The sequence below is a fragment of the Sphaeramia orbicularis genome, chromosome 4, assembly GCF_902148855.1.
Source record: "Sphaeramia orbicularis chromosome 4, fSphaOr1.1, whole genome shotgun sequence".
In the NCBI taxonomy this organism is placed as follows: domain Eukaryota; kingdom Metazoa; phylum Chordata; class Actinopteri; order Kurtiformes; family Apogonidae; genus Sphaeramia; species Sphaeramia orbicularis.
In genome coordinates this window covers 1,485,394-1,507,141 of record NC_043960.1, presented here as the reverse complement: position 1 = coordinate 1,507,141, position 21,748 = coordinate 1,485,394, and the positions used below count along the sequence as shown (strand labels likewise).

The 21,748-nt window shown below is 41.3% G+C and overlaps 1 protein-coding gene across 1 annotated transcript; it reads left to right on the top strand.

The window, feature by feature from the left end:
* Positions 1 to 5,160: 5,160 nt before the first annotated feature.
* Positions 5,161 to 19,864, top strand: ivns1abpa (influenza virus NS1A binding protein a). Its single transcript, XM_030133231.1, has 15 exons — positions 5,161 to 5,360; positions 10,714 to 10,989; positions 11,188 to 11,322; positions 11,860 to 12,029; positions 12,124 to 12,199; positions 12,284 to 12,457; positions 13,401 to 13,526; positions 15,237 to 15,347; positions 15,880 to 16,021; positions 16,128 to 16,352; positions 16,530 to 16,651; positions 16,895 to 17,021; positions 17,110 to 17,241; positions 17,478 to 17,651; positions 18,655 to 19,864. Exons 3-15 carry the CDS (start codon positions 11,212 to 11,214, stop codon positions 18,915 to 18,917), a joined length of 1,953 nt encoding a protein of 650 aa, XP_029989091.1. The 5' UTR covers positions 5,161 to 5,360; positions 10,714 to 10,989; positions 11,188 to 11,211; the 3' UTR covers positions 18,918 to 19,864.
* The last annotated feature ends 1,884 nt before the right edge of the window (positions 19,865 to 21,748 follow it).

Here is a 21,748-nt window from a genome sequence, read left to right as displayed (position 1 = left end):
GCACATTTCATGCACAAGGCAGACTCAATGTGCTTCACAACAGGTATATAACATAAAAAAACAATCATAAAAAAGACAATGCAAGTGCAAGTAAACAATCATATGTACACACACTTAAACTCGCACATACCCACACATGCACACACCTCAACAGAACACTCAACAAAAGGTACATTTTAACCTGTTTTTAGAAGTTTCGTTTAGTTCATTTCAGGGTTATTATCGTTAACGAAAACTAATGAAATGATGAAAACTAGAACTGAAAGAACATTTTCGTTAAGTGAAATAAATAAAAACAATAATTAAAAGAAAAAAACGATAACTAACTGAAACTGTACTGTGTACTTATAAAACTAACTAAAACATACAAAAATTATGGATAAAATTCCCTTTATTTATGTTTTTGTCAATGTTGGATTGATACAAAATTGATTTATTTCACTCCATCAGTTTTAGCTGTTGGCACCGTATGGTACTTCACGGTCCGTCACTTGGTTTCCTGTTGTCTTCTGGTCCCCACCTGGAAACATGGAGACTAAAGCAGCGGCGTCCTGTCTGGGATTTATGTGAATAGGACGGCGAAGAAGAGAAAGGACATGAAAAAACTAAAACTAAACTAAAACTAAGCATTTAGAAAAAAAAACAAAAACTATTAAAAACTAGCAAACCTGCTCTAAAAACTAATTAAAACAAACTGAATTAGAAAAAAAAGTCAAAACTAAATAAAACTAAACTGTTATGAAAAATCAAAACTACTTTAACCTTGGTTCATTTTCTGACAGACTTTTTTTTTCTCATAAATATATTTATTGTCATTTTCATAGTTTTATAAGAACGAGCAAAAAAAACCACAACACATCAAAACAGTCCCTCCCTCCCACCCCCCACCCACACAACAGCACCCACTCCCAGTGCAACAAAACATACTGGACAGACACAACTGAACTGACTATACAGACAAGTCCTTTAAAAATTGTAAAAAAGGTCCAGATCTTCTAAAAGTCTGTGGTCTTTCCTTTATGCAGGTACGTCAGCTTTTCCAGTGCCAGCTTAGAAGACATTTCTTTAATCCACTGGTTCACTGTGGGTCCTTGAATATCTGTCCATTTCAAAGAAATAACTCGTTTGGTTTGTAATAAACAAAAATTTAAAGTTTCCTTTTTCTTCCAATTACTTGAAACTGCTCAGGGAAGATCTGCAAAATACAACATTTTGAATCCACAGGGATAACACATTCTGTAAATCTATAAATTAATGAAACCTCTTTCCAAATATTCCGAAGTTTCTCTCAGACCCACATACAATGAAACAAAGTGCCTATTTTCTTATTATACTTAGTACAAATGTCAGAAATGTTAGGATTAAAAGAGTGTAGTTTTAACCTTGGTTCATTTACTGCCAGGACTTCATATTGTACGCAGACAGTGGACATGAACCATGCAGACACAAAAGCTGGCTGACACATTAGTACTGAAGTGATTCTTATCCTCTAATCTTATTACTGACGCACTGAGGTAGTAGTGAGCTCCATTCAGTCCTGTCAGGTGGATAGGTTCTTCTTCCTCTTTCATGACGTCTGTCAAGTAGCAGAGAGGGCTGAGCCGGATGTTCCCACTTAATAGACACTGAATGACTTTTGCACTGCAGCACCTCCTGGGCTGCTGTCATGACTCACAGTGACATGTAGAGGAGAATAAATGGGACGCCACTGAGGAGTCAGAGAATATATGTATATAGATATAGATAGATAGTGCAGTCAGAGACAACAGCGGGCTCCAAATAGAGTCAAGCACAGCTAAGTGTCCTGTAGACGATGTGGGCAGGTGCAGACATCCTGGCCTTTTACAGACAGGTGACTAATTAAAAGAAAAACCTGATGGGGCTTGTCTCCTCCTGGATGACAAGGCAGCCATGAGGCCTCACTAACTACGAACCTGACGTGAATAATATGCTATTTTAGTCACCGGAGCTCAACCCAGGTTAAACCGTACAGGAGATTCTGAGCTGGTGTTTTAGACAGCGCTCTCCACCGCCTTCATTAAAACGCAAAATGAGGGAATGTGTTTTGAAGAATGGTGTTGGTGCCATCTGTGGAGTTCACAGACATGTGGAATCGATGCCAGGGACCGCTGAAGCTGTTCTGGTGACATGTGGAGACGCCAACACCTGACTAAGACACTTTGTGGGAGTTTTACCTTTAATTTATCAGCTGTTTAGAGCTGACTTCACTGGAGAAACCAGCTATTCACGTAGGATTCTGTACATTTGTAAAATCTTCCTAGTGTTTCTCTCTCTTTTAGGAACATCTTATTTATCTCCTTGTGTCCTTCTATTTTCTTCCCTTACCTCCAGCCGATCTTTGATGAAAAAAATAACATTAAATTCATGTTTTAACCAGTATAACAGTGATAACAGACTAATGATCATTAGCCAAAAACTTCAAAATCACATTTCACTTCTACTTAATTCAAAGTATTGCTGGTGCACTATGGGCACGTGACATACACAAGCAATAAACTTCCTTATTCATGCGTTTTTGGTGTTTCTTGTGGTTTAGTTATTCTCAAAATCAGGAAAGAAACGAGAACAAAGAATGTTGAAAAAAAATAGATTCAAAACACCAAAAAAGCAATGATAAAAATACAAGAAGGCAGTTTATTTTTGTGTATAAAATAATAAACACATGCTTCCATAGTCCACATTATCCACTTTTCCACACATTTTCTTTTCTGGTATCTGGACTCCACACATCCCTGTTTCTTTATATTTAATCAAAGGGTTTTTTGGCCCGGAGAGCAGTGACTTTAGTTCTCAGATTATTAACTTCCATCACTTTACATCAGGGATGTCCAAGTCCTTTTAGTCCAGGGGCCACATACATTTGAAACCAGTAAAATAATAGTATAATTACCTATAAACACCTCAACAATGTTTTAGAGTAAAAAAAGTAAAATTACAGTGTGAAAATGTTCACATCTACAAATTACCTTTTAAAAAATGTGAATAACATGAACAACTCAAAAATTCTTGAGAAAAATAAGTACAATTTTAGAACAATATTATGCCTCAGTTCACAACTTACGGATCACAGTGGGTATACAAATACACAGAATATTTAGTACCAGGCATAATATCATTAAAATTGCATTCAGCTCTCTTAAGACATTTCAGGTTGTTCATTTGTTGAGGTTATTCACATTTTTTGTGAAAGAATGGTTTGTAAATGTTCATGTTTTTTCATGTCATTTTATGTATTTACACTAAAACAAATAGAATTTTTTGAAGTTGTCATTATTTACAGGCTATTTTGATAGTATTTTACTGTTCTGACCCACTTGAAATCATAATAGTCTGTTTGTGGCCCCTGAACTAAAATGACGTTGACACCCTTGACTGTTAATATCTCAGGATACTTTTTGCATTTCACAAATTCATCCCATGATCCGAGTTGGACCCTTTAGTTGGCCAGGTTTGGCTCCTGGGCCGTACGTTAGATACCCCTGCCTGTCTTTTTTTTTTTTTTTTTTTAAACCTGTATTTCAAAGATTATAGTTAAAAATAAAAAAGATCAAATGTAGAATTGGCAAGGCCACAAGAACTTACAACAATCTGAACATACAAACAAAAACAAGCAAGTACATACAGAGATTCTTAAACATTAGTTCTCTTTAAAAAGTTATTCATATAGTTTGACAGTTTTATCACATTTGGGGGAGTCTATAAGCTTAATAATAATGTAAGAGTATTAAACTCTGGAACTCACTGCCATGAGAAATAAAATCCATCTCAGAGTTTAAGATGTTCACCACCAGAACCAAAACCTGGTCAAAGACAAAATACAACTGTTCTCATCTGTAAATATTGTGTGGAACAGTGAGTGAGTGAATGAATGAAAGCCTCATATCATATAAACACAACACTGGATTATTGAATTGTATGGTATGATTGTTTAAAATGATGTATATTTTATATTGTAGTGCAATGTTGTGGAAAAGTCCAACCGGGGACTGGAGTTGAGAATTAGCACTAGCTATACCAGTGTTTTTCAACCTTTTTTGGCTCATGACCCCATTTTAACATCATACATTTCTGGTGACCCCAGACATTCAAAGCGGATGTGTTAATGTTCATTTTAGAGGACATTTAGTCTATATAATGTATATTATTATGGACAGAGGCAGTAAATCCAGGTGTAGATTACTGCACAAAGTGAGAATTTTATTTTCCTTGGTCAGGATCTGTACAGTCAGTCCAGCTTGTATTTACAAGGCTGACGATTAACACTGAATAATCAAGAAATGAAACTATGAATTATGAAAGAGCTGCAGCATCTGAAACTGACCACAGTGAACATTTGACACAGAAACAGAACCACAGTGCTGCAGTTTCAGACTCAGAGTTTGTCTTTTATGGATTGGGATTGTCTCTGTCAACTCACCATTTATTTTTTTATTAGTAAGGGTTTTTTTTGTTTTGTTTTTTTTAATCAATTACTACAAATTTCAGGTGACCCCATTTGAATTCCAGGCGACCCCACGTGGGGTCCCGACCCCAAGGTTGAAAAATGCTGAGCTATAAAATCTCTATGTGTCACATCAGCTGCAATTATGTTTGACTGCATTTTCCCTGTCAAATAAATAAATAAATAAATAAATAAATATTTACTGTTCAAATTCAGCCAGGAGTCTGTGTAAACTGGGGGTTATGTTCAACACTATATTTATGGATATGGTATTTACCAAACAATATTCATAATAATAATAATAACAATAATAATAATGGATTGGGTTTATTTAGTGCCTTTCTAGACACCCAAAGCGCTTTACATTATTGACCCATTCTTCATTTGCTCTCACATTTCCCCTCTGGTGGTGGTAAACTACATCTGTAGCCACAGTTGCCCTGTTAACAATGCGCTCACTGCTGCTCTCTTGGTGAATAAAATATGTAAAACAGGCTTACATTCAGTTATCATGTGGTGTGTGACTTAAACTGTGTGTATTTTGCAGGTTTGGTGTGTTGTGTTGTGTGTTGTGTTGTGTGTTGCTGTCTGGGTTTCATCACTCTCACAGCCCCTTGAGGGCGGAGTGGCCCCGCCCACTCGTGCGTCACAGGCGGCGTGGCGTGCGCAGCGCTTTTTGTCGGGAGCGCGCCTCCCCGTCCCCCAGCCAGCCGCCCGTTGTGTCAGAGCCGGTCCTGTCCACACGGAGAAAGGACGTACTTCTACCGACGACCACCGGACACACAGCAGCGCCACAAGCCGTGCCTGTAGCCGCGTCGCGTCTTTACTCCAACCCGAAACAAACAACTCTGAATTTACATTAAATATGTCTAATATCGTCTGTTGTCCATCGCCTCAGGTAAGCCTTGTGTGTGTGTGTGTGTGTGGTGCCTTTGTCGTGCTAACGCTAGCTGTTCACATGTGGAGTACCGTTAAGTCTGTCACCGGGGACCGGGTAGCCGGTGTTGTGTCCATGGTAGATCCACTCAGATGGAGTGCGTGCTCACAGTCAAACCGGAGACAGCGGCGGCTCGTGCTCAGACTGGGCTTGAAACGCCGCGAGCGATGGAACGTTAAATGTGAAGTGGCGCGCGCAGTGTCGCGCACAAACCGCGGCATTCAGGTGGAACTGCGCGGACTTTCAGTTGACTCGTACGTGATTTTCAGGTATCCGGTTGGCCCATGGGGATGTTTTTTTTTTTTAAAGGTTAAATCGTTGTTATGTGGTCGTTCCCGTCCAGTGTCCTTATCTTCAGTCCATCTTAGCGAAGCAGCAGGTTGACATGCTAATGCTAACACGCACTAGCTTACATCTCTGTCTGATTCTGCCGTCAAGTTACTAGCTGCATGACTCCATCTGCACCCTCATGGCTCTAAAACTAACATATTCATATTGACTGCATGTGTAATCCGTGTAAAAGTCGGGTTAATCACACTCTGGAGGGGGCTGTCGGACCTGACCCAGTTTCTGGTGGCAGGATGTATGTATACACCCTATATGACTCCTGGCCCACAGCCAGACATCATGGCCCTGGTTCACTACTCCAACCAGAGGAGGAGGAGGAAGAAGATGATGATGATGATGATGATGATGATGATGATGATGATGATGATGATGATGAGGAGGAGGAGGAGGAGGAGGAGGAGGAAGATGAGGAGGAGGAGGCTGGTGAATGGCATTACTCTGCAGCGAATAGACAAACATCCAATCATAAGACGTGCCCACTGGGGGATGCCAGGGTGGGAGACCCAGCAGGAGTACATCCTGTCCTTTACTCATTCTCCATGTGGTGCCTTGTGTCCTCCGTTTTATGATCTGTGACCAGTGTGTGAAATCATATTGATGACCTGTTTGTTGCTTGTGAATGTGCTGTATCGATTGTCTACTAAAGGGAAATGGTTCGGCCGATTTTTAACGATTGATATTGTCGAAAGTGCCCCCAGTCTGTCAGTTGACTGGTCATATTTGTATCAGGTGGAAAATCCTGTTCCTCAGGCTAATCCCCACGTGGAAATTCCCAAATTGAGCCAGAGAAATTGTATTAAACAAAAGTCTGTCTGCATCACCTTTAGGCAATAAAACATATCGTATAGTCGCACTTTTAATTTTTATATTTTAATGAAAATCTTTTTTTTTTTTTGTTTGTTTTTTTTGTTTTATCATTTTTCATTCATTTTTACTGTTCCCATGGCTGTTCTGTTTGAGCCACTCAGTGTCTGTTTTACTACTCTGTTCTGCTATTGTCAGCCTGTGTCTAAATTGTTGTCACCATGTGCTTCATTCGAGCTGTAAATTTCCACACACTCACTGTGAAATCCCCAGCAATGCCTATCTTCACCACCGGAGGGGTGTCTAACAAGCATTGACTGTTCAGTCAGACCTTGTCCTGACTAATTGGATGGAAAAATGGAGAGAGTGCATTCAGAGCTAAAAGTTGTCGAGCAGTGTCACTTTTTCTCTTTGTTGCTTTTGTCTCTTGGTTCTCCTATGTGTGTGACCAGAAATCCTCCTGTACACCTCACTGTGTTTTCTATGCCGTTTTGTGTTGCTCTGTTTACTCGCTGATCTCATCTAGCTACTTATGTCCTCACAAACAATGTGGAAAACTCCAGAAAAAAAAGGGCAACCACTTCCTGAGAGATATAGTGTGCAGACTATGTGACTTGCTTATCACAGCAGGTTTTGTGGCCTTTTATCCTTGAAATAGCATTTGATAGTCTCTAGAATAAATGTTACATTACATAAGACTGTCTTATCAGTTTATGGTGAATTATTATTAAATTACACTTGTTATTAAGGCATACACTCTGATAAATAAATTCTGAAGAACTGAAGGTGTGGTTTGCCTGGCAGAACACTGAGTTAAGTGTAAGATGGTAGGACGTTGAGAGCAGCATTGGACCAAACCATGTGGAGGAGTTGAGGTTTTGAGCAGTCACAAAGGCATCTTTGGCCAGATGTTGCATAACTCCTCAAAACTGGGTCAGTGTTCCTTCCATCCACACACAGACGAGATGAATTATAGCTTTCCATGCCAGCCACACTGTAAATGCTGTTCAGCGCTATAGTAATGGATTGTATTTGAGCGCCCTGCCCTTGTTCTTGAGTATAAGCCCATAAAAGTCTGCCTTCCAGCACTCCACTCTGTCTGCTAGGTTAACACATCTGCCTTTTCCATTGATTAACCAGATTCATGTACATTTTTTTCCCTTAATTTTAATTGGCATCTTTTTGGATGGAAGAAACATCTGGCTTTGAGGGCAACTTCAACTGACTGCTGGTAAAATGTACAAATTACTTTTCAGCCAGCTGTAAAACAAAAAATAAAAATAAATAATAATAATAATAATAACAATTTGCTGCTAAAAAAAAAGGATCTGCAATGTGAATTTAGTCTGTGGATCTTTTCAGTCTTAAATGTGATTGTCCTGAAGAAGGCCTTAATTCTCCTTAAAATGGATAGTAAATCCTTAAATCTGACACTCAAAAGCCTTAAAATTCCAAGACACAAAAATCATACTGCTATATTTGCTTTGTAAATTTCTAAGAATTCATTTGATGTGTAATTGGTGTTGATCATTTTATCCTAGCGGAGATGGGAATCCAGAGTTCCCGTGGGGTCTTAAAAAGTCAAAAGTCTTGAATTTACAAATCTGATTTTGTTCTTTAAAATGTAGCCTATCTGATATGGTAGGTCTTGCGTTATGTTGCCATAAACTTGATTGCTGTTTTGTGTTTAAATGTGTCAGGGAAATGTCCATGTTGCAAATAAAGTAATGTTAGTCTACTCAGATCTACCCATTCCAGCCTGATAGTTTATATTGAAATTATGAGCCACTTATCACTAACTTTGCAGCCCCCAGTGAGAAATGACTCGGAATGATGAGAATCAAGGCATTGGAATAAATAAAGGCATTTTCCTAAATTCTAGGTGTCATGAATTTTTGCCAGTTTGGCTGTGAAATGGGCATAAAATTTTGTTCTATGTAGTCTTAAAAAGTCTTAAATTTAACTTTTAGAAACCTGTAGGAACCCTGAAATGTGGAGCCCCCCATAGTCATTCATGGGTGGAGGGGTTCAGGTATGAGCTTTAGCAGACTGAGTGTCAGTAGCAGAAACATTAGTCATGGACAAATGGAAATGTAACATTAGATCAAAACATGGTTAAGACTGGTTCAACACAGTAACTATGAGGCCCTTTGGACTGTTATTTATGTGAGTATAAGGTCTTAAATTTAACCAGACATGTTTCAAAATATCTTAAATTTGGCTTTTTCAAACCTGCATACCCTGTAGTAGGTTGCTTGATTTGGATATTTTTATTCTAGTAAAATAAAAATGCATCTTCACTGTTAGACAGGAATAGGGGCCCATGGTTAATTTTTAAAGGCTGACGCATTCTGCACCTAACAGGCTTTTTGTTTCCAATATGTTAACAAGTGCCACAGAAAAAGGCATAGTTCAGAATAGACTTACTTTAACAGAAGACAAGTTTAAAGTTGTTGCATATACCGTGTTGCAAGAACCATATTCATTGATACACAGGAAAATAGAATTTCAGCCAAAAGTATCTTTCATGGCCTTGGGCTGGCAAAAATGTTTTTCAATATAGTTTCCTTGAGTCTGTTTGACTGTGGGGAAGACTGGTTATTTCCAGAAGTACACAAAGGACATACTGTTCCTCCTATGTCTGTCAGGCTGTCTCTTACATTCTCTGTCATTCCCACTGATAACTCTGGATTGAATCCTATCTGTAGCTGGTGCACATGGTCTGGAAAGATCTACACACATGCTTTCATTAATAATTTTATATTGGTTAAAATATTAGTGCTTTGTCAATGTATAAATTGTAATACTTTAATATTGAGAATGGACCCCAGAAAGAATAGTACCTACTTTGATAGAGACTAATGGGGATCCTTAAATAAAGAAATATTCATGTAGTGATTTTAAAATGCCCTCTGTAATCATTTGTTACCCTGTTAAGGATGTTTTTTCATTAAATACTTGTATATTGACTTACAGGCTGATAGCCAAATTATGTCTCTGATACAGATGCAGCGACAAATGCATTAACTACATGCGTGGCATTTGAATAAGTCACTGTTCCATGAAGAGTTTGAGATGCATGTGAAGTTGATACACACATAAACCTTGTCTACTCAGATCAGTCTTGTCACATGGCATGTGGGTACAGTTTCAATCTAAGTGGCAGCTGCTGTGGTCAGTCTTGTCCATTTTTGTGCATGTGGGATAGTGATAAAACTCTGGCAATTGTGGTTTAATTTATTCACCAAGACTAAAACTGCAGATGGCACAGTTTTGATGGTTTGGCATTAAAACTCTGTTGGTTTTCTGAAATTCTGCTGCAAGATTTTTGTTTGTGTGTGTGTGTGTGTGTGTGTGTGTCTTTGTTTGGACTGTCCTGGGTGTGCCTGTTGGTGTAATCCATACTTTAAAGAATAAAATCTTAATTATTCCTTGATGTAAAATGAGTGTAGGTGGGATATTTGATCCAGGATTACACAGTAGAGGAGGTACTTATGACCAACCAGGATTCATGATGTTTTGAATGAATAAAGTATAAAAGACACCAGGTGTTTTCACCAGTTGGTCGTCACCACTTGTTCCCTCCTGCATTCTCCTTACAGGTCAGCAATTGAATGAAAGGGTTCCTATAGGGTGGAGCTAAGGGAAGGGGTTTGTCATAAGATTGAGTTGGTGTGGGCTTTGCCTCAGATGGAGTGGAGACAGAGCTGAAGGCATGAGATGGATTAAACGGTCTTGCTTGCTCTGGGACATGGCAGCAGGTGTGGACATCTCAATCTGTTGAATACAGGGGGTTGTAAGGTAGGAATATCAGAGGCATATGCTTTATATGATATTGTGAACAGATGACGCCACAAATTAATCATAAATCAGATGATCTGTAGTTGCAGTTTTGTTTTGTTTTTCAACATTGTGGGCTGCATAGTTGGAAAATGAATGTTAGACGGGACAGTGAAAGACTGGAAGAGGGAGGGCATGATCTTCAAACGCCGCCCCATGCGCACTGTTACATTAGTATACCATGTGGATCTGACTCATGCTTGTGTTGTACGGATGCCAAGAAATGGGCAGCATGAATTTCTCAATAAGGTATTTGCCTTTTCCTCACTTAAAAATCCAAAATGGCTGAGCTTTTTCTTTTTTCTCTCCTTTTTTTCTCCAGGTTATAATGTATGACCACCACAGTAGAAGTACAGATCTATAGCCAACGGGTTTCCGAGGACTTGATTACAGTCGCTTCAAGCCTGATAGTTTGTCGGTGCGACTGCTCCCCCTCTCCCTTCTGCTCACTCCCGTGTGGTCAGCTGGCATTTCTTCTGACAACTTCCCCATCCCTGTCCTCGGGTGAAGAAGACGTGACTTCTGTCTGCTTTGCCTGGTTCTGGTTCCTGTTCGACTTGCAGCGTTGCTTCCCTGGATCTGAATTGCTTTCTATTAGGTAAGACCATTACTAATGCATAGAACAGATGATACACAATGCACATTTGTAGGCACCTAATCCTAATCCCCTCTCTTGTCATCAATTAATGAAGCTGTGTTGCACTGCTTGAATGCATGATGGACAGCAGACAAGCATGCTGGGTATCGTTTCCCATCTACATACTTGATGAAATATTTCTCTCCTGTTTTTCCTCAGGCATACCATTTAAAATTTATCAAGATGATTCCAAACGGTTATTTAATCTTTGAGGATGAAAGTTTCCTGGATTCCACCGTGGCCAAAATGAACGCTTTGAGGAAGAGTGGTCAGTTCTGCGACGTTAGACTGCAGGTACAGTTTAATTCCTTCCTGCACATATCTCACATGAGCCACTTGTTCTGAGAAGTCACTGAGTCATTCTGTGAAACCTAAGAGCAGAGCAGTGAGGAGGTTCAGCGGGGGGGCAAAAATTACAAACACGTTGGAGGATCTGAAGCAGTTGGAAACGCATGACATGTCAGAACAACCTGGAGGGTTCAACGTAATCTCTTAGCAGCTCAGATTTACAGCACAGATTAATTGGTTTTGTTGTAAAATCTATGCGAGTTCTACTAGATTTAAACAAAACTTAAGATGGAGGAGAAAAGGAAACATAACAGGAAACAGTCACAACCTGTTCCCACCATGTAAGAGCTAATATAACAAGTACTTCTGATGAAATCTGTATAGTTTGTTTATTTCTAGTTTCCTCAGACTCCAAATAACCTAACGCCCTCCTGTTGTGTACAGCTTTCTTTCTCTTTTTAATAAACATTATGTCATGTGTTTCTCCCTGTGAGCCAGGTCAGTCTCATCACATGATCGATCTGTTCTGTTGTGTTTATTCAGGTGTGCGGTCACGAGTTGATGGCTCACCGTGCTGTTTTGGCGTGCTGCAGCCCCTACCTGTTTGAGATCTTTAATAGTGACCTTGAGCCTCACGGAGTGTCTCATGTCACTTTTGAGGACTTGCACCCAGACGCTGTGGAGATCTTGCTCAACTACGCCTACACTGCTCAGTTAGTAAACATCTGGCATAAACTGCACTTGAGATATTACTTGGAAGTCTTCATATTTAAAACAATTAATCCTATTTTTTTTGTTTGTGCTCAGGCTAAAAGCAGATAAGGAGCTGGTTAAGGAAGTTTACTCTGCAGCCAAAAGGTTCAAGATGGAACGAGTCAAACAGGTATGACTTTTCTTGTACTATTCTGTGATTATTTTTTTTACAATTTGTTGAGTATTGTTACTTATGATCTCTAAAATTCCTCAGATTTGTGGCGACTACCTGCTGTCTAAAATGGATTCTCAGAACGCCATCTCCTTCCGAAACTTTGCCAGCTCTATGGGAGACGGCCGTGTTTTGGCCAAGGTGGACGCCTACATCCAGGACCATCTGCTGGAGGTGTCTGAACAGGAGGACTTCCTCAAACTTCCCCGTCTCAAGGTAAACCCTTACACACACCAGACTATGGAGCGTGACATGTCTTTTAAGCATAGATTGGTAGTGTTTAAAAAATTAGAAGTGACAGCTTGTTCCAGCCAATTAATTATAATCTCTAGCAGCCACTCTTAGTGGTCGTCTTTGTCCCCGTATCCTCTTGGACTAAAAATAGACACCAGTGGAGGTCTCAGGTTGAATAACGTGTACTGGATTAAGCTTGTATTTTTACCTGACAAAAGATTACCAACTCTTATGAAGACACCTTTGTAGAACCAGCTGACAATGTATTTAGGTCAGAGAGCTTTAAATATATGCAACAGGTCCAGCGTAGGTGGGTTAGAGTATGGGACTAAAGAATAAACACTCAGTACAACTTCAAACAGCTATTCTACGGGGCCTCCAATGCAAATGGTTATCATCAGTGATGTTTTCTTTTTTTTTTTTTTTTAAACACACTGACATTAAATATTGGGTTTCTGCTGTGCCTTGAATGTTAAAACTGAAATTACCTGGAATTTAGGCCTTCTTCCAAATACCATTGTGACAGGCCTTAAAATGTTATTTAGTGTGTGGTTAAAAATGAAGAATTTAAAGCCCACTCCAAGACACATCTCATATTAGGAAGCCACCAGCGAACGCCTGCCATCTCCTCATAAATGGATTCACACTGAGACTGTAATGGGATATAATATCTTAAATTGAATGATAATGGTATTAAAAAAGGTTTGTAACTGGCAAACACTAGGGTAGAGCTACACGTGTTCCTGAGCATCTCTGCTGATACTATCACATCCCTGAGGCAATTTAATAAGCATTTCTACAGAACAAATAAGATCAGCCGGTGGCTTCATGTTTCACTTCATAAAGGTCATCGTATTAATTTCCTTAGACGCTTCTCTCCTACAATGTGTGAATCTAACTCTTGCGTCACCCGCTCTGTTTACAGTTAGAAGTAATGCTAGAAGACAACCTGACTCTGCCGAGCAATGGGAAGCTGTACTCGAAGGTGCTCAGCTGGGTGCAGCGTAGCCTCTGGGAGAACGGAGACCAACTGGAACGGCTGATGGAAGAGGTCAGTATCGGGCCTTGTAGCCTGCACTCTCAGGCCGATGTCCACTCCCACCCTGCCCCTTCCCCTCCCTCTGACCCCTCCTGTTTTTGACATTAAGAAGTCATTCAGGGGGCTGAAGTAGAAGTAGCATGCGACTGTCATGCTGCCATGTCAGGACTGTTCTTTGTTTTCCTCTGATTTGTTGAGGTTTTTGCAGTAAGAAACTCTGTACCCCCTGAACCATACTACAAATTAGAGGTGAGCCAAAAAGAGCTGTCTGTTTGCTCTTGTGTTTTTTTTTTTTTTTTTTATTTCCACTCTTTTCTTTTGGGTGTGCGGCTGGTTTACACACAACCCCATCCTGAGGTAAAAGTGGTTCTGTCGTCCGAAACGCAAAAACAGGTTCTCAAAGGTCTGACCCTTGATTGTGTTGTTTCACTTTACTATCTGAGCAAGTGCATGTTTGTTTGTCACTCCAGCACTAACGGGCCCTCCTCCCCGTTGATTTATCTCTCCTGTAGGTTTATTAGCAGCAGCAGGAGACCAGACTGAGGATCCAGGACTGAGCCACCAGGGTAATGAGTCAGAGAAAAAGAGAGGGAGGAGAGGAGCACTCTACCTCTCAGCAGCCTCTCTTTGCAGCCAAGCAACACTGCGCTCCCATCTGTCCATGCCACATATACAGATGCATCCTCTTTTACATTTACCAGAACACATTGCACCCAGACATTTTAGCAATAAACGCACTTAATCAAAGGCCACTTCAGTACCTGCACATGCTCACACAGCTTTCCCATCCAGAGGCCATTTGAAGATACAGAACAGCTTTACACAGGCATATCGACTTCCTCAGCACAAACGCAGTAGTGCTGAGGAATACAGAATGAATTGAATACAGATGAATTCTAAACCTGAGGTGGAACTTCAGTTTCCAGCAACTTCATATTTGTTTCCCTCAAATTATAATTAAATAGTACAGACCAACAGCAACAATGTGCTTTGAAAGATTTGGAGAAATTAAGTTAAAAATAAAAACATAATTAAAGTGGAAAAAAATGCTTTAAATTGCACAAGTGGCATTTTGAAAAAAATGTTGCATACGTGAAAAACCGAACACAGATGGAAAAGACAGTCTTTTACTGCCTTAACAAAAAATTAATAAAAAAAAAAACAAAAACGTGGAATTTTCCACCAAGAGGCACAATGCCTGATCTCAGTTTATCTTTGCAAACTGCTAAACTATTCATCAGTAGCTGCTACTGACTTGTCATCTGGATTTGACTGCCTATTGTGCTGCCGTCACAATGACCAACTTCAGCTAGAGGACCGGTTTCCAAGCAGCAGAGGAGGAAAAGGGGCCACAAGCAGCCCCTCCCCTTCCTCCTCTACAGACTTCACAGAAGATCTTTCCAGATGCTTCCTTTTTTTTTTTTTATTCTTCCTTCTTTTTTAGATGCAAATTAAGGAGATCCACTGTCAGATTCATGGCATAACTTCTTGAACTTGAACGCTTAATCCACTGTGCAGTGGCAACAGTGTGTGTTTTTTTAAGGGAAGGTTTCCACCCAAGCAGCTGAAGAGCCACGGCTTCATCCCTTCCCCCCCTCTTCCTCTAAACAGCACTGCCCCCTTCCTCCTCCTCCTCGTTCCATTCACCCCAGTGTGTTGGGGCTCTTAGTGTGTTGCCATGGAGACAGCCACATGGGTGTGTTGTTCCTGTCTGTCTTGCAGGTGCAAACGCTGTACTACTCACCTGACCATAAGCTGGTGGATGGAGGGCTGGTGATTGAGGGGCACAGTGAGGTGTTTGGTGGAGAGGAGGACCACCTTCAGTTTGTGCAGGTACTCAACAGCTTGTGCCTGGCTTCACTGGAGTGAAGTCTCACATTTTGCTTGGCAGTGTTCAGTTGTATTGTGCAACGTTTGCCTGGCCATGCGTAAAACCACCACACAGCCTGTGCCTGGCTAGAGTAGATGTGCCTCATTTAATGTCACCACAATGTTAAGATTAAAGTCAGTGGGTTAGAAAAGAACTTTAATTCCTGCCTGGCTATGCTGTTGAGCACATATCAAACCATTTTGGCGTTTTTTAAGGGAATGTGGGTGTGACCTCAGCCTCAGAGTTGTGTTGTTGTTTTGAGTTGTGACTGAACTGTGTGCCGTTAGACCTGATCGAAGCCTGGGTCTGGAGTTTGCAGTGTTGTGTTGTTGGCTTCCAGTGGTATCCAAACATTCTCAGATAGGGTTAGTATAGATTATGTGACCTGTAGCTCGGCAGGATGGAGGGTAGGTTGGGGTATAATGACGTGGCGTGTCGGCCACCGTGGGCCTGTGGCGAAAGCTCGGCTTCTGTAGCTGCATTGTGCTCTTGCAGAAGAAACCTGTGCGGGAAAGCACCCAGAGACAGATGAGCTGCAGCTCCTCAGGAAGCCTGTCGCCCTCGAACCAAGCAGCGAATGCCACCAAACAGACCGCCAGGAGAGAGTGGAAGTACATCGCCTCTGAGAAGACCACAAGTAAGGCACTATGTGCATGTAAACGCATCGCACGGTCCCATGAGCAAAGGTCGTCTGTTGCGTAAGAAAAATGTGTGAATAATCCTTATGTTAATCCCCCCTCCAGACAACACCTACTTGTGTCTTGCTGTGCTGGATGGAGTGCTGTGTGTGATCTTCTTGCATGGCCGAAGCAGCCCCCAGACCTCCCCCTCTGCCACCCCCTGCCTGATGAAAAGCCTCAGTTTCGAGGCCCAGCCGGAGGAGCTGGAAGAGCACCCGCTCTCCCCAATGCACTACGCTCGCTCTGGCCTGGGCACCGCAGGCCTGAACGGAAGACTCATCGCAGCAGGTTTGCACAGAAACATGCACTAAAAGACAACAAATAGAACGTCTACAGATCCTGTTTCTCAAGTAGCTGCAATAAATTATTCAATTAAATCTTATGTAATTGTTGGGTTGGGATAAATTGGATATTTATTCTGGGACCAGTGTACTAAAGATAACCTGCTTTGTGATCGTCCTGCAGGAGGTTACAACAGAGAGGAGTGTCTGAGGACTGTGGAGTGTTACGACCCCAAAGAGGACCGCTGGACCTTCATCGCTCCCATGCGGACTCCAAGGGCTCGCTTCCAGATGGCTGTGCTGATGGTAAACCTTTATCTGTTTTATTATCACGACAATAAGTGATTTGTTGAGTTTTGGCCTAATGGTCCCCACCAACTGTTCATACAAGTTTCACTGGTCTCTAAATCCACAGGCCAGATAATTCAGTTTCTAATTTGTTAACTTGATGAATACGTCCTTTAGGTCCTCATACGTAAAGCGAATCGATTGCATTTAAGTGCAAGTGGTGATGAATCCCGGTCTAATGGCTCTGTACCTTCCTCTCAGGGTCAACTCTACGTGATTGGAGGTTCAAATGGACATTCTGATGAGCTGAGCTGCGGGGAGACGTACGATCCACATGCTGATGAGTGGGTCCAGGTGCCAGAGCTCAGGACAAACCGCTGCAATGCAGGTGGGTCCATCCTGCCACAGGACGTCGGTCCCTTTTCTAGTTATGACTCATTTTCTGTTCATGCTCAATCCCGTCTCTTCTTTTTAAGGCGTCTGCTCCTTGAACAACAAACTCTACGTTGTGGGAGGGTCGGACCCCTGCGGGCAGAAGGGCCTGAAGAACTGTGACGCTTTTGACCCCGTGACCAAAACCTGGTCCAACTGTGCTCCTCTTAACATCAGTAGGTGTCCGCTCAGTCCTATGTCACACTCAGAGCATCCACCGACATTGACAAAGGGGCTCGAAGGTCTTATTTTTCTGGATAAACAAATGTCGTTTATTACGTAAAGGTTCAAATTAGGTTGTCGCAGCAGCGTTATGTAATAGACCTTTTCAGTTTGTTTTTACTGAAGGGGAGCTGTGTAACGCAACCTGACGCCGTAAAAATGGTTGTACTCATTAAAACCTGGTTTTCAGGGAGGCACCAGGCAGCGGTGTGTGAGCTGGAGGGTTTCATGTACGTGATCGGAGGGGCGGAGTCGTGGAATTGCCTGAACACTGTGGAACGCTACAACCCGGAGAACAACACCTGGACCCTCATAGCCCCCATGAACGTGGCTCGGAGGGGGGCTGGCGTCGCTGTCCATGCAGGTGGGTCCACCACGGTCACAAAGATCGACCCTCCCAGACGTCACCCAATCGTTAATGTGGAAAATAGCGGTTAATGGAAATGTGGTTTCATTGAAGAGTAAAAGCAGTTCATGGTTAATTTTCTACGTAATGTTGGTGTCATCTTCTTTTTTTTAATTTTTATTTGACAAATTTTAAAGGGGTCATATTTTACTAAACCCACTTGTATTAGTTTTTGATTCATTTCTTTGTGTATTTGGACCCTAATAGATAATACAGTTTGAATTTGAACTCTCCAGCTGCTGCAAAGCTATCTTTATATTCATTTGGGTAAAAATTGAGTGGATTTCTACAACCTGTTTGAATTTCTGCTTAATTTGTTAAGTTTTATAACTAGTTACGTCATGACATTTGCACATATAAGGTCCAGACTTCAGACAAACATTTCTCCAGTTCGACATAATCGTTTGTCAGCAGCAGCGGTTGGAGTAAAAACTGAAAATATGTCCAAACTTGGAGCCCATTACCTCAAATGTTCAGTTGTTGGTTGTATTACTGAACACAAGTGGCTGAACAGGACAGAAAGCACAGCCAACAACCTGGAGGGGGCAGGGCCTGAAGGGTCTCCTGTGCATTTAAAGGGCCAGCGCTCCAAACCACCTTTGTGGTGTCATTAGTCAGAAACAGTGTTGCAGATGGACCTGTGGAGCTGCATGAATGAAGAATTCAGAGCCAAGCAGAGCATTTACAGTTTATGGAGACCACAGGGAGTTAGGGTTAGAATGCAGAATTCCATTTAAAAGAGCTAAAAATCACTCCTTTAAGAAATGATACAAACCTGCTGAACTTCAAGAACACTTATCTGCACTCTCTCTCTTTGCTTAAGTAACTTTCTTCTGTGCTCTACTGACAAAATAACCTACACACAGTCTGTAAATCACCAGACCACTTAAAGAATCACTTCATCACTACTGGAAAACCATTTTACTGAGCTGTTTTCTAATGCTTCCTCCTCTCTTTCCAGGAAAACTGTTTGTTGTCGGCGGATTCGACGGCTCCCACGCGCTCCGCTGCGTGGAGGTGTATGACCCCGCCCGCAATGAGTGGAGGATGCTGGGTAGCATGACGTCTTCACGCAGCAACGCAGGAGTGGCCATGTTGGGCGACGTCCTCTACGCTGTGGGCGGCTTTGACGGAAACGAGTTCCTCAACACGATCGAGGTGTACAGTCCGGAGATGGACGAGTGGAACGACTGCGCCAAGGCCTCGTCTCCCCTCTCTGACTGAAGAGGGGGGAGACGAGGAGGTGGGTGGGAGGGAGGAAGAGGCGGGGGAGGGGGGTTGGGAGTTTCACAGTGCTTCACCTTTTTCCAAACTAACAGGCTTAGTGACGTAATCGTGTTTCGTGATGTTCTGTGTGTATGAGCGGAGTTATGTGGGGACGAAGGGGGGAGGGGGGGAGAGGGGTCTTCAGTGAAGACTGGCTTATATTTGATGGGGAGGGTGGGGAGGGATTGGGTTGTTGCCCAAAGCAACATGACGCCTTTGCATATTGCATACAATGTTTTTGTGCTGTACATATTTTATTTCTTCCTTATTTTTTGTCATATGCCAACATGAAAATACACATTTAGTGCTTTTTCTTCTCTTAGAGTCGAAAGGTTTTGTCACTTTCTTTGAGGGTTTTTAGATGAACAAGCTACTCGGTCACTCGAACGGTGGCAGTCTGAAGTGATTTGATTTGTGAAAGTTAAGTTTATTTAAGAATATTTCTGTTGTGGAAAAGTAATTTTACTCACATTTAAAGGTCAGCAGTTTGAAGCCTTACTCAGCGTGCGAGTGGAGAAACACCTGTCATGGCTTTTTGTGTCATTTTAAACTACAGCTGAATTGCTTTTTCTGAATCTTAAATGGCCTTTTTTATATTTTTTATACACTGCTAATTTACCAATAAGAAGTAGTAGCAGACTGCTTGAGTCAATCTAACCAGTGCCAGTTTTTTTAGTTCATTTGTTGTGCACACACCACACACGCACAATGCTTCTGCTAACCAAACTTTTGTTATTGTGATTTAACAACTGATGTATGTAGAGATGCAGTTTACTGAAAATCCTTTTTTTTTTTTCTCTTGTGTTTTAAAGTGTCAGGCATTGGCAAACTCTTCTGGAAGGAATGTTAGAACGAGAAAATATCACATTTGTAACATTTCTTAATTAATAAACCATTTAAATCAGTTTTGTCTTCAGCTCTTTTTCTTCAAGATGAAGTCAGTTCAGTTTCTCGTCCTCGTATTGGTCTAAAATGGTGGTTTTTAGGGTTCAGCTCAAGAGGCGAACAGGATTTAACTGCTGGCTGTGGTTTTAAGAAATGGATGCGGGGGCTCGAGCCGGTCCTGCTCTTAGTCTCATATAATTACAGCATCCCCATCGCTGCTGTCTAAGCTTTCACTGCTGCCATTTTCCTCTGGGACTACCTCACTAAGCCAGTTTTTTTTTTTTTTTTTTTTTCTGCTCCTCTAAGTGTCTTTTAGGAGAGATTATACTAAGCTGGCTAACAGACCTCAGAAGGAAGGGACAGCGACAGTCACTCTGGGCCACTGCGGCGTTAAACCCAAGACCAGCTGAGCTCGCTGCATCTGCGCGACCTCGGACTTCAATGGCCACCCGTCAGTCGGTTAAATCCCTTCCTAGATGCTTAGTCACATTCAACTCATTCACCGGCTCGTCTCTGATAATCTCATCTGACACACCTGACAGTCGGAGCAAAAAGACACTTACTGGGTCGACACAGGAAGCAGGGACAAGCTGACGATTCGCTGCCACTTCTATGTTCATCTTTTCCATTTGACCAAAGCCAAGCCTTATTTACACAGAGCTACTGGACCAGTTTTCCTCTGGGCTGCTTTTAGATGAAACAAACGCAGACCATAAACTGATGCAAAAGTTAAGAAAGACAGAGATCGTCAACTTCCAAAAATAATTACCAGTCATTTTTTCAGGAAACATAAAATATTTGACCAGAAACTGAGGATTTAGGCAAAACATTATTTTAATTTTAATTATATTTATTTTATTTCTCACAAACAGAACATTAAACCTTAAACTCTTAAATGTCTTTTAAATGAACTTTAAAATCACATTTTATTACTAATGATTTTGTCTATTTTAACTTTAATGTTTTTATATTTTAATTTTCTCTCATCTTAAATGTATTTTTTAGCCTCTCCTGTGATGCTTTTATATTTTATGTAATGCACTTTGAATTGTCCTGTACATGAAATGTGCTATACATATAAACTTGTCTTGCCTAAAAAATAAAAAATAAAATAGATGAGGGATGAGATGAAAATAGAAACTATTACTTCAGTCACACACTTCTGCTGTGTACGGGCAGAGAAAACGTCTGTTTGGGATGAGATGAGCTAACCTACATTTATACCTGACATTTCAAATTATGTAACGGAACCATCATAAATGTAAACAAAAGCTACAGAAAACACTCAGTTCCCTGATATTAAACCTTTGTGATGAGCGAGTATTTTCTAATGGCTTGCCCTCGTCCGTCTCCTTGCCCTTGTTCCCCTCCACCTCCGCTTCCTGTGACGTCTGACGCTTTAGCCTATGTGTGTCACAGCGGCAGCAGATGTAATCTCAGCCTGTGAGCGTCACCTGCCTCTAATCCCCTTAGTCACCTTCCACACACATGTCCTCACATGCGCTCACTCACACCGTCCATTAGCAGCACAGTGCACACGATAAACGTGGACCACGATACGAGCGCTGCAGGAAAAAACACCCCTTAAACATAACGTCACTGAGGTCTAACGAGTATATACTAACGAAGATGATGGATCTGGGATGGGGGGGGTCTTATGTAGGCAGGTCCTCAGAAACCCTACAAACAGTAAATAAAAATTTCTTCCAAAAATCTATTATTTCTTCAGCATAAATTCTCACATAATTGTATTATTTTTTAGGGCTGTCAGTGCGAATTAACCCATCATCATGATTAATCTGATTAAAAATGTGAACACAATTAACCCATCTGCAGGGCAGAATGACTCCAGAAGTCTTTGACAACACATTTCAGGCAGTTTGTTTCAGTAGTTAGCGTCGTGC